Source organism: Balaenoptera ricei, chromosome 6, assembly GCF_028023285.1.
Source record: "Balaenoptera ricei isolate mBalRic1 chromosome 6, mBalRic1.hap2, whole genome shotgun sequence".
NCBI classification, from domain to species: Eukaryota; Metazoa; Chordata; class Mammalia; order Artiodactyla; family Balaenopteridae; genus Balaenoptera; species Balaenoptera ricei.
This window is the reverse complement of record NC_082644.1, coordinates 59,991,668-60,007,746: the sequence shown is the minus strand read 5'-3', so window position 1 is coordinate 60,007,746 and position 16,079 is coordinate 59,991,668. Positions and strand designations below refer to the sequence as shown.

General features: G+C 35.9%; 1 protein-coding gene across 17 annotated transcripts in view; it reads right to left on the bottom strand.

Annotated features, from left to right (window-relative positions):
- Positions 1-16,079, bottom strand: part of MPDZ (multiple PDZ domain crumbs cell polarity complex component) — a 362,584-nt gene that overhangs the window by 29,930 nt on the left and 316,575 nt on the right. For 10 of the 17 annotated variants that reach the window (XM_059924722.1, XM_059924725.1, XM_059924723.1 and 7 more), the window contains 5 exons: positions 11,152-11,329; positions 8,221-8,331; positions 3,582-3,680; positions 2,762-2,833; positions 324-486 (listed from right to left, as the gene is read on the bottom strand). In XM_059924722.1, coding sequence (XP_059780705.1) covers positions 324-486; positions 2,762-2,833; positions 3,582-3,680; positions 8,221-8,331; positions 11,152-11,329 — 623 coding nt within the window. The remainder of the gene's footprint in view (positions 1-323; positions 487-2,761; positions 2,834-3,581; positions 3,681-8,220; positions 8,332-11,151; positions 11,330-16,079) is intronic. The other 7 variants (XM_059924730.1, XM_059924734.1, XM_059924735.1 and 4 more) reach the window with 4 other exon arrangements.

Here is a 16,079-nt window from a genome sequence, read left to right as displayed (position 1 = left end):
GGGTGACGACTTGTTCGAGACCAAGAGATGGCACATCCAGTACAGCTTCTGAGAGAGTGCCCTGTCCTTTTTAACTCTCATACAAATGGCAAAGTGGGCTTGAACAGGGATGCAGATTTAAAAAAAGGAAGAACGTGATTTCATGCCTCAGGAATGTGTGCTGTATTCAAGTATAACGAACAGCAGTTCTTTCCACACAAAACTGCAGCATGTATAACTGAAGGTGAAACGTACTTATTCATCCAGGACATAAGCCTTGAGAAACCCAGAGCTACTTTAATTTAACCTCTTGTAAGTCAATGCATTTCAGAAAGACAACTTACTCCAGCTGTAACCAAACTCATCCTCTTTGTCCACATCTGCTGAGATTTCACTTGCCGGTGACTGTGCATGATCCTCGCTCATTTCTGCAAATGCTGGAGGAGGGGGCGGAGGCACACCGCACAGCGGAGCCTTTTCTGGCTCGGATTCTGACTGACTGGGAGCCTGTGGGAACAAGAAGAATGCAGTGGGTATGCAGTCTGAAGAAGGAAAACTCAACGAAAAGAAGTAAGTCTGCAATGTCAAAAAAAAAAAAAAAGAGTAGCTTTAAAATATCTCACATATTAAATAATGGGAAAATATACATATATAAAAAATGGTAGAAAGGATTCAGGTAAGGTTTAAATACACTCAACAAAATAGTATGTTCAGAGCACAATCCATTAAATGGTTATATGGTATTTCAAGGTGAAGAATTAAAGGCTTAAATAACTTAAGATGAAAAGTTGTACAAACTTCCTTTTTTGGAAAAAATCTCATTCAAAAGTTATCTGGGCAAGATTTTGGGGGTCTAGAAAAGGCTTCCAAGAAACTAGAAAAAAATTAACGAAGTTAATCATATAATCAAGCAAAGCAGTTCAAAGCTTGTTAGTGAGAATATATATAAAGAATTTTTTATTTCTACCTGAATCCTCTCTCAAAATGACTTGTAACAAATTCATGAAAATGAGCATTGCACATGCAGGGTTCATCTACCACGGAGACAGTTTGTTAGCAAAGAGCACACAAATTCAGATCTCAGGGGGGCTGGTTTTAAGGGACAAAACCACCGGCCCCTTACCAATGTAGCCCTAAAGGAAAATGGGAAAACAGGGTTGAATACTTCATACACACCCAAAGTTTGGCTGGTATATTTGCTGTCACTTAGGGTTACAAGTCTTATTTCAAAAAAAAAAAAAGGACTTGGTATCATCAGGTTCTTTTTTTCTTTAATTGAAACACAGTTGATCAAATTTTTGTATTATAGATTATCAAGCAGAATATTAGAGTTAGAAAGGCCCTTAAGTCATTTTATTCATTTACTCATTTTGCAGATTAATAACCCAAGGCTGTGAGATGTGAAAGATTTTGTTCAGAATCACCCAGTGAAACTAGACTTCTTTTTGCTTAATTCTTAACCTAATCCAATGCACTTTCCATTATATCATGTTGTCTCCTCCAATTTCTACAGTAAGACAGAGAGTACCTAACTCAAGGGTCAGAGATACCCAGCTAAAGTTCCAACATTGCGGTCAGGCTGTCCCTGATGCCTTAAACATACATTTTTCCTTCCTTCTTTGTTTCACCTTTTTTTTTTTTTCCTATATAAAAATTCCTCTGATATACCTCATTTTGTTTTATATGTATATATCTGGAAAAAGATTGTGACTAAGAAATATTTCTTTGAGAACACACTAAATGACAGGCATATACAAATACTTAAGAATAATTAGTGTCAAGAGTCAAAATATACCTAAAATTGAAACTACAGGGCACTGAATGTGATCTTTCTTTGATGATTCAGAAAACACTTCGGATGCTAAGCTACCCCAAAAATGATCCTGGCAAACATGAATTACTATTTTTCCGGCAAAGCACAGGTGAGCTGATTGATAGACACTTAGGGGCAACAGATTTTCAAGTCACAGAATCTGCTGCATTAAAATGTTTGGTTTACATACCATTGGCCAAGCAGACAAAAATTACTAGTGGAAACAGAATCCTTGTCATCCTCCCAAGTGTTGTGCCATAAAACACTCAAATTAGCAATGTACAAATAAATATGAACAAACAAATAAAAAACTTCATTTGATCCAATGGAGGTTCATTAAACATACTAGGGTAGGAAGGAACATGTAATTTTTTCTGGTTAAAAGTTTTTTAAAAATTTACCTCTCTAACAATGGGAAATGTGAGAAAGCATGAATTAAGCCCATTTCATTTTTAAAAAGTAGAACAAAATCTAATATAAACTTGCCATAATTTTAATAAATTTATGGATGCATATTTTATAGATCTTACTCTCTGCATAACTTTTCTGAGCTGTTATTTTCCTTAAAAACAAACAAACAAAACCTGCTTGTCTAAAAACTATTCAGGATCTTACTTAGGCAGAACATTTTCACACTGTGAGTGAAATCAAATGGTGCCCTAACATAACTGATTAATCATAAAGCCAATACAAGCCTACATTTACTAAAGGGGTAATTAGATGTTCTATTTTATTATCCCTGATACTCTCATTCTTACTGAGATCATGTAAGTTAGCTTGCTGTTGACACTTCTTAAAATTTACCAGTAAAAATACAACTCTTTAACAAAGACCATTTAGCCTTCATGGGCAAAAATGCAAAGTGTACTTGAAATCACTCCATGCCATGTATGCACACAAGTATAACGTACACACACAGCACACTGTAACACACCCACTTACTTGTGAAAATTTCACACTAAGACAAACCTTAAATGGTGTGGGAGCAAAAGGGTTAGTTGGGGAACAACGGAAGAGAACTCTACTTGAATTCTGTAATGCCTACAGTAACAGAAAACATATTCCTTCAGATATAGCATCTTTGGTTATCCATATTACAATAACATGAAAAATCCAATGAATATTCATAAAATGCTTCCTGAAAAAAATTAACAGCTTTCTTCCTTTCACGATCAAATTATAGTATACAAGTTCTTGTAAGTTTTTGTTTCAATTTTGGATTTATAATTTCATCAGAATATGAGAATATCCAAGTATAGATTTACAAATGTTGAAACAGTTCCATGTTTCCTCATAAGGCATTTACACGGACATACTTTATGAATATTCAACAAACTCCTGCATATACACAATTATGTATGGAGTGATTAACTAACAGAAGAGCTTTTAGGACTACCTTGTATAAGTATGAGAAGGATTTAAACCAATACAAGGTTTTTAAAGAAATTATGTGTGAAAGTAGCTCATACATTTGGCAACTAACAAAAATTTATGTATCTGAAAATTCAACTCACACCAAAATATAGGAAAGGCATTATTGGACTCACGATTCTCCCTTACTCTTCAGAAGGGCCATGTAATTTCAGCTATAAAAATGAATAGGTTCTGGCAAGAAAATGTGCTTAAGAAAAGATTTGCATGCCCACTCCAAACACACAGTTTTCTGTTTTTTTTTTTTTTTTAGTCCTTGCCCAAATTTAGTAAACACTGAACTGGGACAAAGGCACAGTAGCAACAAAGAACAAAACATTGGCAAAAGGCAATGGCAAGACAATGGTCATTATCCAACCTTGTCAGCGTTGAACTGTAGAGAATCAGCAAATGGGTTAGTGCTGCTGAACTTGTACTTAGGGTAAAGGTTGTGCGGCAAGGAAGGCAAAGGGGATTTCTAAAAGGAAACATAAGAGGCGCTGAGCGCAAAAGAAATGTACTTAAAACAACTCATTTATAAGGACAAAGCAATTGCTAATTTAAATAACTGTGCGACACTAGATCCTGTCAGAGCTCATAATTAATAACAACATCTTATCAAACAGTCTAGAACTCAGGGTTTACCTCTAGCAACCTGAATCCACACTCAAATCTAAATCTGGCCACAAAACACAGAGGAATCAAGTCTGTCAAACCGATCCCAAATTTCTTTTGTTTTCACTGAGTGTCTTCACTATTACCGACAGAGAAGCACATATATTTCACCCACTTATATTAACACATGTACCATGCATATCAGTAAACATTCTTCAAAATTGAAACCATAAAAGGTTTTCACTTACACTTAAAAGCAAATTATGCTTTTTTGGTAAAACAAAGAAAAAAGAGTCTATCTGTTGCAGAGTGCAAATTAAACATTTGTCCGCTAGTCCGTTGGTAAACTTCAGTATTCTGTTATCTTGTTTCCCAGTAAGGAAACTTTTCATACCTTGACTAGATATTAAGTTTGCTTCAATTAACAGTATTCTTTAATTTAAAAAATGAAATCAACAATTTTTAAAGAAATGACCCGCTGTACAGTGATGTTCTCTATTTCTGCCCACTTTTTGTGGAGCTAGGAACATATGTATGTGTGTGTATATATATATATAAATATAAATTTCCTATAAAAGTTCCCATATTACTGGGGAATTTACGAGGCTTTGGGTAATATTTGAAGTCCTGCCTTATAGTGTTCACACAGGCTTTGCGGCTTGCCTGTGATACACTCTGAGCTTGGACTACTGGAGCTGAATATATGTATTACAGGCAGGATGACTGCCAGAGAGAATGTAGCATTTTCATAGTAAAAAAAAGAAAAAAAAAGAAAAGTAATTTCCCTAGCACAATAAATTCTTCTCTTTTTTCACACTGCTATCTTTTTCTTTTATTGACTATATCTTTCAGGGGAAATTGCAGACGTTTAAAATTCATTTTGGCTCCAACTAAATGTTTGTGTTACTTCTCTCTATAAAAAAGCCCTACTGGCAAGCATCAAGAGTAGGGAGAGGTTGTCATGTGACACCACCCTGTATGAGAGAACACTCTACAAAGACTATCCTCACTCAATACGCCTGCACTAAAGCTTATGCCACATCACCCTTTCAATCTGCTCTTCTTGCAATGTTTTTCCTACAGAAGGAAGATGGGTAAAAGAAATGGGCACACTGACATTTCTGCTCATCTCAACTTTCTCTCTGCTTTTCAATTTAAAATGTCAAACTCCTGCTTTACAAAAGAGAAGATCACAAATGCCAAAAAACATGACCATTTATTAAGGTGGAAGAAATGACTAGGCAGAGATTAAAAACACATCCTAGGCAAAGTAACTCAATGTTATGGCAAGTAGATTATTTCTAATCCTCATACATGGAATTGTCAGGTTTTACATTTCCTTTATAATTCTGTAGAACAATATAAATCAAAATAATAATGGGAAGAAATGGAATATTTAAAAAGAGCTCTGGTTTTTTTGTTTGGCTTTGCTTTTTGTTATTTCAACTTGCAGCTCTTAAGGATTAGAATTTGGCCCTGATAGGAAAGTATAAAAGTACAGGATGAGCATAGCAAATGAAATAGTAGATCACTCTATTATTAGGGAAGGATTTATAGAAACAGACTATATCTCTTATTAAAAAATCAGTGATGAAACTTGTGTTTATAGTTCCAAGGGCTGATGAAAACAGAAACGTTGTTAACTAAGAAGCAGCACAGGGAAGACAAAATCATCCTCTGGCCCATATTAGTGGGACCCACCCTTTAATGAGACAATGTGGTCAGACTGAGTTTGAAGTGTCATACTGGTGGAATTATCAGGGCTAGTTCTGGGAAGTTCTAATTCTTGAACAGTTTAAGAGCCAAAGAGACTGACTGGCTTTTCAGTCTATGTACAAGTTTTTCTTGAAGCTTTATTATATCCACAAATAAAATGTTTCCCATCAAGAGACTCTTATGTATGTGTAATTTTTTTCCTTTAGATTCCTGGAGACATGATTATTTTCATAGGGAAGTAAATCATTAAAAACAAAGTATATCTCCTCTTAAATGCAAAATTAATTCTAATTTCCCAAAGCAAAATATGTATGTAGAGGAGGAAAAATATCTTTCCTCTACCTATCGTAGATTCTTGACTGGACCTCTGTAACGAAAAACAAATTAACGAGAGAAAAGCATGTATATTGATTTAACGTAAGTTTTGCATGACACGGGGCCTTCATAAGGAAATGAAGACCAGAAGAAATGGTTAAGTCTGAGTGTTTTTACAGGAGGTCTTATGAAGAGTAGAAAGTTACAGAAAATATGATAGGACAAAACAGCACGAGCTAAGTGTAATTAACTGGGGGAAACTTAGCAAGGCCTGTTCATTCTGATTCCTCCCAGGATTCCTCCTCCTCCTCTGGAGATAAGGATGCTCCTTTCCTTAAGATCTCTCAGAAGAGTCTTCTGACCTGCTTCAGCAGAGAAGGGGGAGGTCAGAGTCTTTCCAGCACCCACCTTTTCTCAAGTAACTTCAGTTTAAATATTCAATATACCAAGGTGTCGTATTTCAGGGTACCATGTCCTAAACCCTGTCACGTATCATTTGACTACACATGTCATTCTAAGCAAGATTTATTCTGGAATAATTGCTATAAATCAGGCTTCATTATACCTCAGATAATAAAATAGGAATATTTTCCAGGTGCATGAGAAAAATATCTTCCTAGTGCATTAGAAAATGTGACTGGCATTGAAAGAAATGTTTGTAGTTTTTTCAAAAGTAATCTGAGAATCCTATTCAGCAGTTTATAGTATTGTCCTAAATGATATAAAAGTTGGAAATTAAAAATAAAACAAAAAAAGGAATAAAACCCACCCACACACAAAAAATAGCTTTAACTTAACTTAAACAGCCATTTACCAACATTATCATACTGTGTCTATGTTTAACACAACAAATGGAAACAAATGTAGAAAGATCTGTAGTTATTTAAACAAACTGAATAGCATCTGAAAAGAATGCAGGATGATACAGCCCCACCATTTGGCAGATTTTCTCATCTGAATGGATAATTATCACCTAACAATCAACAACTGAATGATTAAAAACTGCAGATGTGAAGATAACTGCTTACATTAAGAACTACTATTTCATTTCTTACAGTGAACTCAGACCAGAGCTACACCTGTCTTGACAACAAAAGGAAAAACCAATAGGATAAATCTGGTCACTTTGTTTCCCAGGGCACAGAATATTGACAAGTTCCTTTTACTGATCTCATCTAAAAACCTGTTTGCTATGCTCCTTCCATCATTTGAGCATTGCTATCTTAAATTTTTAATTTTAAGAATTAAAATTAAATGTATTATACATAAAATTACATATTTTAAGTTTTAGATTATTCTTTTCACTTCCCTCACATGTGATAACATTTTCTTTCTAAATACAACAAACCCTAAAAGCTAATAAGGAGGTATTTCAAAGAGATTCAGTATGACAGGGGTTCTTAAATCCAGAAGTGGAAATTCTCTATGAGCCTCAGGACATCTAGGAAACTCCTGAAATGCTATGCAAACTTTGCAGTAAATGTGAAGAACTTTCTAAGGGGTATGTGGCCCCAAAATATTTAAGACCTGCTGCACAGGAAAATATTATTTTTTTCACTGAGGCATAAAGAAAAAATAGAAAAAAAGTTTTAAACTCTTGGCATAATTTTCATCTTCGTAATTTTCAACACATCGAATACACAAAGCTTCCCTTAGTATCTTCATAAACAACATTCACTGAATGTGCTTAGAATTTCTAAAACATTTTTTAAAGCCATTTCACCTGTGACAACTGACGGTAAAATTCATTAGTAGGTCTCTGTCCACCAGGGGCTGTACAGTAATGAGAGCTATACAGTCAGTGATGATGGCTGGGAAACAGCAGGTATGAAATCACTAGCATATAAACATACAGCTTAAACAAAATCCATCATGTGGAAAGTTAATGTTCACTGGGATAGACAAATACATGAAAGATCATGCACAGGAAATCATGAGATTGCATAAACTGGAAATTCTGTCCAGAGAATAAATTTATAAAGAAAATGAAATCTCTCTGGCTTCTAAGGGACTTGACTAGACGTCACAGACTGTCAACCTGAATGACTCCATCACATCCCTCTTAACAACTTAAATATTTTATGACTATAGTGAACACTAATAATTATCCATCTAGATGCCTATGGGCCACCAATGAATCCTACTTGTGTGTTTTTAACAGGCTTCAAGTGTCTGCTAAACATGGTAGAAGGGATTTCCAGGACAACTCAATGGGGAAAAAAAAAGAAAAAAAAGCAAAATAAACTTCTAAAAAGTCTCCTGAGATTTCAAGACTCGAACTCGGGTCCTAGAAACAACTTGGCCCTGGATACATTAGATTCCAAGTTGAATACTGTTTGGATATGCCTACCTTGCCCTTTGTGTTTGCTTACCCTTGGTCTGTTTATAATGCTCTGTACCATAAAGACTACAGGGTTGCCTGCTTTCCGAATGGCTTCCACAGCTTGTTCATGGCTTGCATCTCTGAGGTCCATGCCATCCACCTGCAATGGAAGGCCTCAGCTTAACATTTCAAGAAGCTACAGAACAACAGAACAATTTGTCGATCTGGGGTTTTGAGGATCCTGGGTGAGTCTCCTAAAAAATCCGTTTCAGATTCAAAAATAACTGAGAGTACTTATGAGGCTCCAGAACCTTTCATTTGTCCAGCAGACTTGTGGTCCCTTGTTTTGGACACAGATTTCTGTCTCCAATAATCAACTGAAATAATAATCAATTAGAATGAAGGCTCTGCTTCTGCTTCCCTTACATTGCCCAGTTGTCCCTTTCAATTAATAAATCAGCATCATTAAAGAAATAATACAAGGGGACTGCCTAGCAGCACTGTTTTCATCATGAAAGTCACTGTACAAATTTTCTTCCAATTCATTACAGAGTGGTTGGGGAAGTGGGTGTGTGACGCTTTGTGTATTTCTCTCTGTACAGCGAAGCCTGAAGTTAAAAACAAAATTCTGATGTTCAGAAAAATCAGGTTATGGCAAGGTTAGTTTGGCAAAAGAATCTTTGCAGTAGACGTGGTAGGAGCTGGAAGCCAAGAAATTGTGCTTATCTGTTAGTAATTCTTATATAAATAGCTTGAAAGCGAAAGTTATTTTGTAACTTTTTATTGACCATGGCTTGCCTGGGTGATGATCAGCTCAGCTTATGCACTATACGAATAGGAAGGAAAATAGTTTGAAAGGCCAAATGCTAATCCTGCCAGAAAACTATAGGACACTGGTATAATTTTATCATTTCCAATTACCAGAGAATGGTATATACAACAAAATAGAAAAATCAGAGTAGACATAATTCTGAAAAAGAAAATTATTAGATCTCTGCATAGAACATTATCACCTTTAAAAGAATTATATACTATATTTAATTGAAAACTTCCCTCATGTTGATACTTAGATGAAATAACAACATTTCTTTCAGTGCATATTAAAAATGGCTTCTAACTTTTTGTAAAATAAAAGTATTTATGTTTACTATATATTTCATTAGTGGGAAAATTTAACAGGACATTAAATATCTTTGCTCAAGTCCAAAGAACTCTATACTTAGAATGGAATACTTCTCAGGTCTCTAATTTACATACATTTTCAGAAACTCTTAGTAGAGACATGTTCTAGAATCCCCAGGATTAAAGAGGCCTAAGGCTTCTTATTTACAGAAAAAAGCCCCTGCACGTAACAACATTCAACAAACTGTTGCTTAGCAGTATTTTACCACAGGCAAAAATCCTTTCTTTTCAATTTGAAAGGGATGTTTTAACTCTCTTAATACACTGAAACAAACATTTTGGTGCAAACTATGATTAATCTTTTCTTGAAATAATTTATAAACATTTCTTACTTTTTTCTACTTAGGTCAAAGGTATTCAATAGTGAAGTACCTATAAAATAAACTGCCTTGTGATAATCTTAAATTAGAAATTTTATGTAGTACTATAACTAAAAAAGAATCCTTTAACAGGGGGCTAAGGTATCATCTAATGAAAAGTAAAGATGCAGGAAGAGAGAAAAAAAAGCCCATCATTCTTCCTTATAAATGGTCAGAAGAAAAAAAAACAAAACACCAGACATGGCCCTTGCTTTCTCTCAAGTCTCAATCTTCTTCCTTCTTCAACTCTCAGAGACAATCAATAAAGGAATAAATAGATCAATGCCCAAAATGTTCATTTCAAAGTTGTGACTGATATGTATAACCTTCTTCTACACAATTAAGGCATTTTAGTGTCTAAGTTATATGGATTTCAAAAATGAGAGACAATCACTTGTACAAAGTAAAAATAATGGTTGTTATAATAACAAAGTGATCGGTTTCTATTTGGAAGTTGTCTCTTTTAGTCTTCTCTCTAAATCCTGACAACTCAGCAAACCTGGGTCAGCTACTCCTTCCTCTAACCTAAACTAAAACTATGCTTATGCTGATCAAATAATTCATCACACTGCTCTGAAGTGACTTGATCACTTGTCAAGTCTGTCCCACTTGACAGGCAGGCACAGTGTTTTATTTACTGTGGGATCCCCAGAGCCTATTACAGCACCTGGAATGCAACAGCTTCTCCAGGAATATTTGTTGAGTAAATGATGAGTGACTCAGGAGAGAAGAGTTCATTTAAAATATTAAACTTAGCTTCGAATTAAGGGATTAGGTACAGTTTGACCAAACGCTTCTCTCTCACACATAACGCAGTACTCATACATGCATACACACATGTGTGTACGTACCAACTCACACGTGCACACACACACACACACAGAGCCCTTACTGATGAATGGGGAATGGGCACAGCACTGAGATGGAGGAAACGCCACGTTTGGATTGGCAGGGGTGGTGGGGGAGACATTTATATAAAAGGCAATCAGAATCTTAACATAAAAGCTTTACCAGAAAGACTCACTTTAAAAAATCTCATCCAACAACATTTAAGTATTTCTCGAAATAAAATCTCATTTAAGGGATTAATTATGATGTACACATTCTGTGTGTGTATGTATACTTTTAAACGATTCAATGATTTCCCCAAGAAATTTGCTTTGTTCTTTAAACCGAACTTAAGTATTTTATCTTAGTGCCAATGTTTTTTTAAACAGTTCATTATACCCCTAAACACCCATCTCTACATCGAGATATATAATCTGTCATCATATACTGAAGAGAAAAATTATGGACGAAAACAAACAAATAAGAAAGAAATGCTTTAACAGCAAACACATTTTACTCTAATGTTGGGTCAGTGTAAAGATGATGACTCCCTTGGTAAAGAGGATGGCCCAGGTGAATAATTTTAGCACAGAAAGCTCACTGGAGGGTACCTCTACTATTCTATCTCCAGGTTTCAAGGTTCCGTTTTTGCCAGCTGGACTATCTTCAAGAACATGTTTGATGAAAATGCCCCTCATCACTTCACCGTTGCTTAGACGACTCCCCATCCCTCGTCCACCAACAATGCTGATGCCCAAGGATTTGCTTGGTTCTCGCCAGAGTTCAACCCTATAAAAAATAAATGAAATTTTAAACTCTCATAAGAAAGTATAGGGGGAAAGCCTCAGAATATTGGGTTTGACAATGATTTCTTGGCTATGACACCAAAGGCACAGGCAACAAATGCAAAAACAGACAAACCAGACTTCAATAAAAGTAAAAGCTTTTGTTCATCAAAAAGTACTACCAAAAGAGTAAAATGGCAACCCACAAAATGGGAAAAATATTTGCAAACCACATATCTAATAAGGGATGAACATCCAGAATATCTAGAGAACCCCTAAAACTCAACAACAAAAGAAAACAAACAGATCAAAAATTGGGCAAAGGACTTGACTAGATATTTCTCTAGGGATGATATACAAATGTCCCATAAGCACATGAAAAGATGCTCAACATCACTAACATTAGGTAAATCAAAACTACTATGAAATACCACCTCACACTCAGTAGGATGGCTACTATCAAAAAAAAAAAAAGAAACCCAGAAAATAAGCGTTGGCAGGGAAAAATTGTAGAAATTATGGAGAAATTAGAACACTTGTACACTGTTGGTAGTGATGTGAAATGTTGCAGCTGCTATGGAAAAAAGTATGGAAGTTCCTCAAAAAATTAAAAACAGAATTACCATATGATACGGCAATTCCATTCCTGGGTATATACCCAAAAGAATTCAAAGCAAGGTCTTGAAAACATACGTTTACAGCCATGTTCATAGAAATATTATTCACAACAGCCGAAAGGTGGAAGCAACCCAAGTGTCCATGGACAGATGAATGAATAAACAAAACAGTATATAAATACAAAGTAACATTATTCAGCCTTAAAAAGGGAGGAAATTCTGACACATGCTAGGACATAGATCAACTTTGAGAACATTATGCTAAATGAAATAAGCTACCTAAGTGAAATAAAGGACAAATCCTATACGATTCCACTTATATGATGTACCTAGAGTAGTTAAATCCATAGAGACATAACATAGAATGGTAGTTGCTAGAAGATGCATGGGGTGGGGGATGGAGTTACTATTCAATGGGTACAGAGTTTCAATTTTGCAAGACGAAGAAAGTTCCGGAGGTGGATGGTGGTGATGGTTACAGAGCAGTGTGAACACACTTAATGCCACTGACCTAACACACTAAAAAATGATTCAAAAATGATAATAGTAAACACATTTTTTTAAATTCAAAGGAATAAAATGTTAGGTATGTTAATTTTTGCAAATATTATTTGCTCAATTTATTAAGGTTTTACCAGTAGTAAAACAAGATCATTTTAAATACTCTTCCAATTATGTGTTTTACAGGGTCTGATAAATACTAATGTATTTCTGAAGCTGATTTGTTACAAGTTAATATTGGACTCATACTCCAGGCTGGGGCACCGATGAATGTAAAAGGACCATTTTCCAGAAGCTCTAATACTGCAGACATCAAAAAATTCAGCTACCCTCAAACAGATGGTACCGTCTAAGCTTAGCAACCCAATCAAGAGAGAGAACATTTCTGCATGCACTGTATCAGAAGCCTACCTCTGTAGAAGTCTGTCTTGCCAACACAGACCTAGAAACTAAGAGTCAGCGCAAGAAGAACAGTTCTTGTTAGCAGCGCTACCAAGATCCTCCGTGATCTGATCCCATCACCACCTTCTAAATGCATCCCTCACAGCTCTCCACTTTCCTCTCTCCAACCCAGCTACAACATCATCTTGCTGTTCCTTAGGTTCATCAGACATGCTCTCCCGCCTTGGGGCCATGGCGCTTGCTACTGCCTGTGTCCTGAATGTACTTCCTCTACCCACATAATAACCACATGAACTCTTATCTGATAACCGCAAATAGCTGTCAGAGCTATGGATGAATTGAAAATACATGTCTTTTGAAAAGGCGGGATATAAGAATAAGGTGATTTGCAGCGAGGTGTTTGGCCAAGATGAAGGAGCAGCTCAGGTGACTGGAAGCAGAGACACTGAGTAGAAAGCTCTGAGATAGGTAATGAGACTGTGCAGTCTACTCCCAGCTGCAGGAAGGGAGTCAGCTGACACTGGACATCAGATAAATGAAGAAAGCATGGTCCAGCATGCTCTCAAACTTGACATTTGAGGTGCTCCCAGAGGTAACGAAAGGATGGAGGTAGGACTCCTGTGCAATGAGGGAGGTCACAGTGAGAAAAGACTGGGATAAAAGAGGACCACAGGTGGCGTGAGAGGGCAGGCAACTGGTCACATGAGGTAGGTGATGAAACCCACATGTTCTTTGGTCAGCACTTTTTTCTTTATTAGAAATCTAAGATCCTAGAGATCTACTGTTTAGTCTAAAAGGATCTCACCATGATTCCTGATCTTAACAAATCTGTGAGAATAGCTTAAACTAGTTAAAATTCTATTCATCATTTTCTTTCATTCTACGAATTCTGGGAAAGATAAGAACCAACTTCTTCCATTTCCTAAGGTAAAAGGGCAAAGTACTAAAGTCAGCAGGGTTAGCCATTGTGTTTCATATTTAAGAATCCAAAATACACAGATGGGGCTTCCTCGCTCTTCTTTTAAAAATGTAAAAAAAAAATAAATAAAAGAAAGAATGAAAGAAAATGTCTCCTAGGGCTCTTTGTGGTTGCTATAAACTAGAGAGTGGTTCTTATGATTCCCTGAATACGAAAAAGTGCAGCAGCAGCAAACACTTATTAAAGGCTTATCATGTGCTCAGCGTTGTTCTCTAAGTGAGTTCCACACACTTTGATTTAATTCTCAAATCACTCCTATGAGGAGGATACTCTTGTCAGCCCCAGTTTACAAAGGGAAGAGGCACAGAGAGGTTAAACAGCCTTTGGGTACCAGCGCCTTGTGCTTCCTCAGGATGTGGCACAGACAGCAAAGTGCTTTCAGATCCACTCCTTAGAGGAAAGGCTGTAACTCCTCAAAACATCAGAGCAGATAAGCAAAGACAGAGCTGCCAAAAGGACCCCAGCGCTGAGGAACCAGACTCAGGATTCACGGAGCAGAACATGGTAAACATTCCGTGGAAAGAAAAAAAAAAAAAGAGAGACCTATAAAAGAAAAATTTTACAGAACATGTGCAGAGCTGGTTTTACAGAAAAACGGCAGCCTTTCTGGAGAACACAGGTTTAAAAAAGAGTGAAATTCAGAAAAGCAAAGGTAAGACAGAGCTGAGGCCAGGCTGCTTGAACTTAGAACCAAGAGCTCCTGGGCTAAAGTCCTGCCCTTCCGCTCCTTAACAACTGTGTGACCCTCTGCAACTTCTTTAGTCTCTCTTTTACTTTCCTCAGCTGGGAAACGGAGCCAACAAGAGTCTCGACATCAGAGAGCTCCTGTGAGGATTGCATTCAGGAATACATGTAACGTGCAAAACAGAGCTTTGGGACATACTAAGCAATCAATAAATCTCTGATTACTCTTATTATGATGATTATAATTATGATTACTGAAGTAATGTCAACAAGGTATAATATTCAATTCATATGACAAATGAGCAAATGTGTACCCCAGCACCTCAATCCTGTTATGCCTATACATTGTTTACTAAGATAACTTACCATTTTCTACCCATCAGGTTGACAAAAACAGTTTTTAAATGATCATACGATGTGGTAACAAGGATGTGGGGAAAAGGAAACTCATATATATTGGAAATAAAAGTAAAAATTGGTATAGTGAATTTAAAAAGCAATTTGACAACTTCTAGTAAATAATACAGTTCAATCTATGAGCCAGCAATTCCACTTTGGGATATACACCTAGATAAATTCTCATCCATACATATAAGAAAATAAGATATATTTACTGCACAGAATTATTATAATAATAATTAACTGTTAACTACTCAAATATCAATGAGAATAAACTGTGGTATATTCATATACTGAAATGCACTGCAACAAACTGAATGAATTAGATATTTAAGTATCAACATGACAGATCTCCAAGACATTGGTTTGAGAGAAGAGTAAGTTGGAAAATGATACATACAGTATGATACAATCCTGTACATGAAAATCACACAAAAGTGTAACACAGATTATTTTACAATCTTAAAATTTACGCTTTGCTAAAAAGTATTCTCTATTCCCACACAAAGTAAGTTTTTCTTGACTGCATGAAAAAATGTCCTAGCAGGTTTCCAATGTTGTAAAGCATATTCATAACACTTGTTCCTCATTTACTAAAAGCTCTGGCTATTTTGGTAAAGCTTCCTCATGAATTTCTATGAACTTTCCCCCAAAATACCTTAGTGCTTCTATGTAGGTTAGGAAGGGCAGAGTATCTTCTTTAAGATTTATGGAAGCTCCAGACATATCCTCTCTGTAAATTAGTTACTGCCTTTAGAGACACCTCTTAGGCTGATGTGAAGGCTAAAATCGAGGATAAAAGTATAAAAATCTTCTGGTCCATAAGTTATACCCTTCTCATAAGAAAATTTCATAATGATTCCTGTGTTCAACGCTTTATTTTCTTTGTTATGAGTAACGATGATGAAGATGCTGAAAAGATCGACACTGACTGAGTGCTCACTCTGTACTGGGCACTGTACTAAGGACTTTACATGCATTATGATATTGAATTCTCCCCCAAATTTAAAAGGTTCTACTATTTATTTTTATTTTTAAATTAAAAATTTAATTATTATTTCAAAAATGTTTCTTAAGTGAAGTACAGTTGATTTAACATATATTAATGTCAGGGGTACAGCATAGTGATTCAGTATCTTTACAGATTATACTCCATTAAAAGTTATTACAGG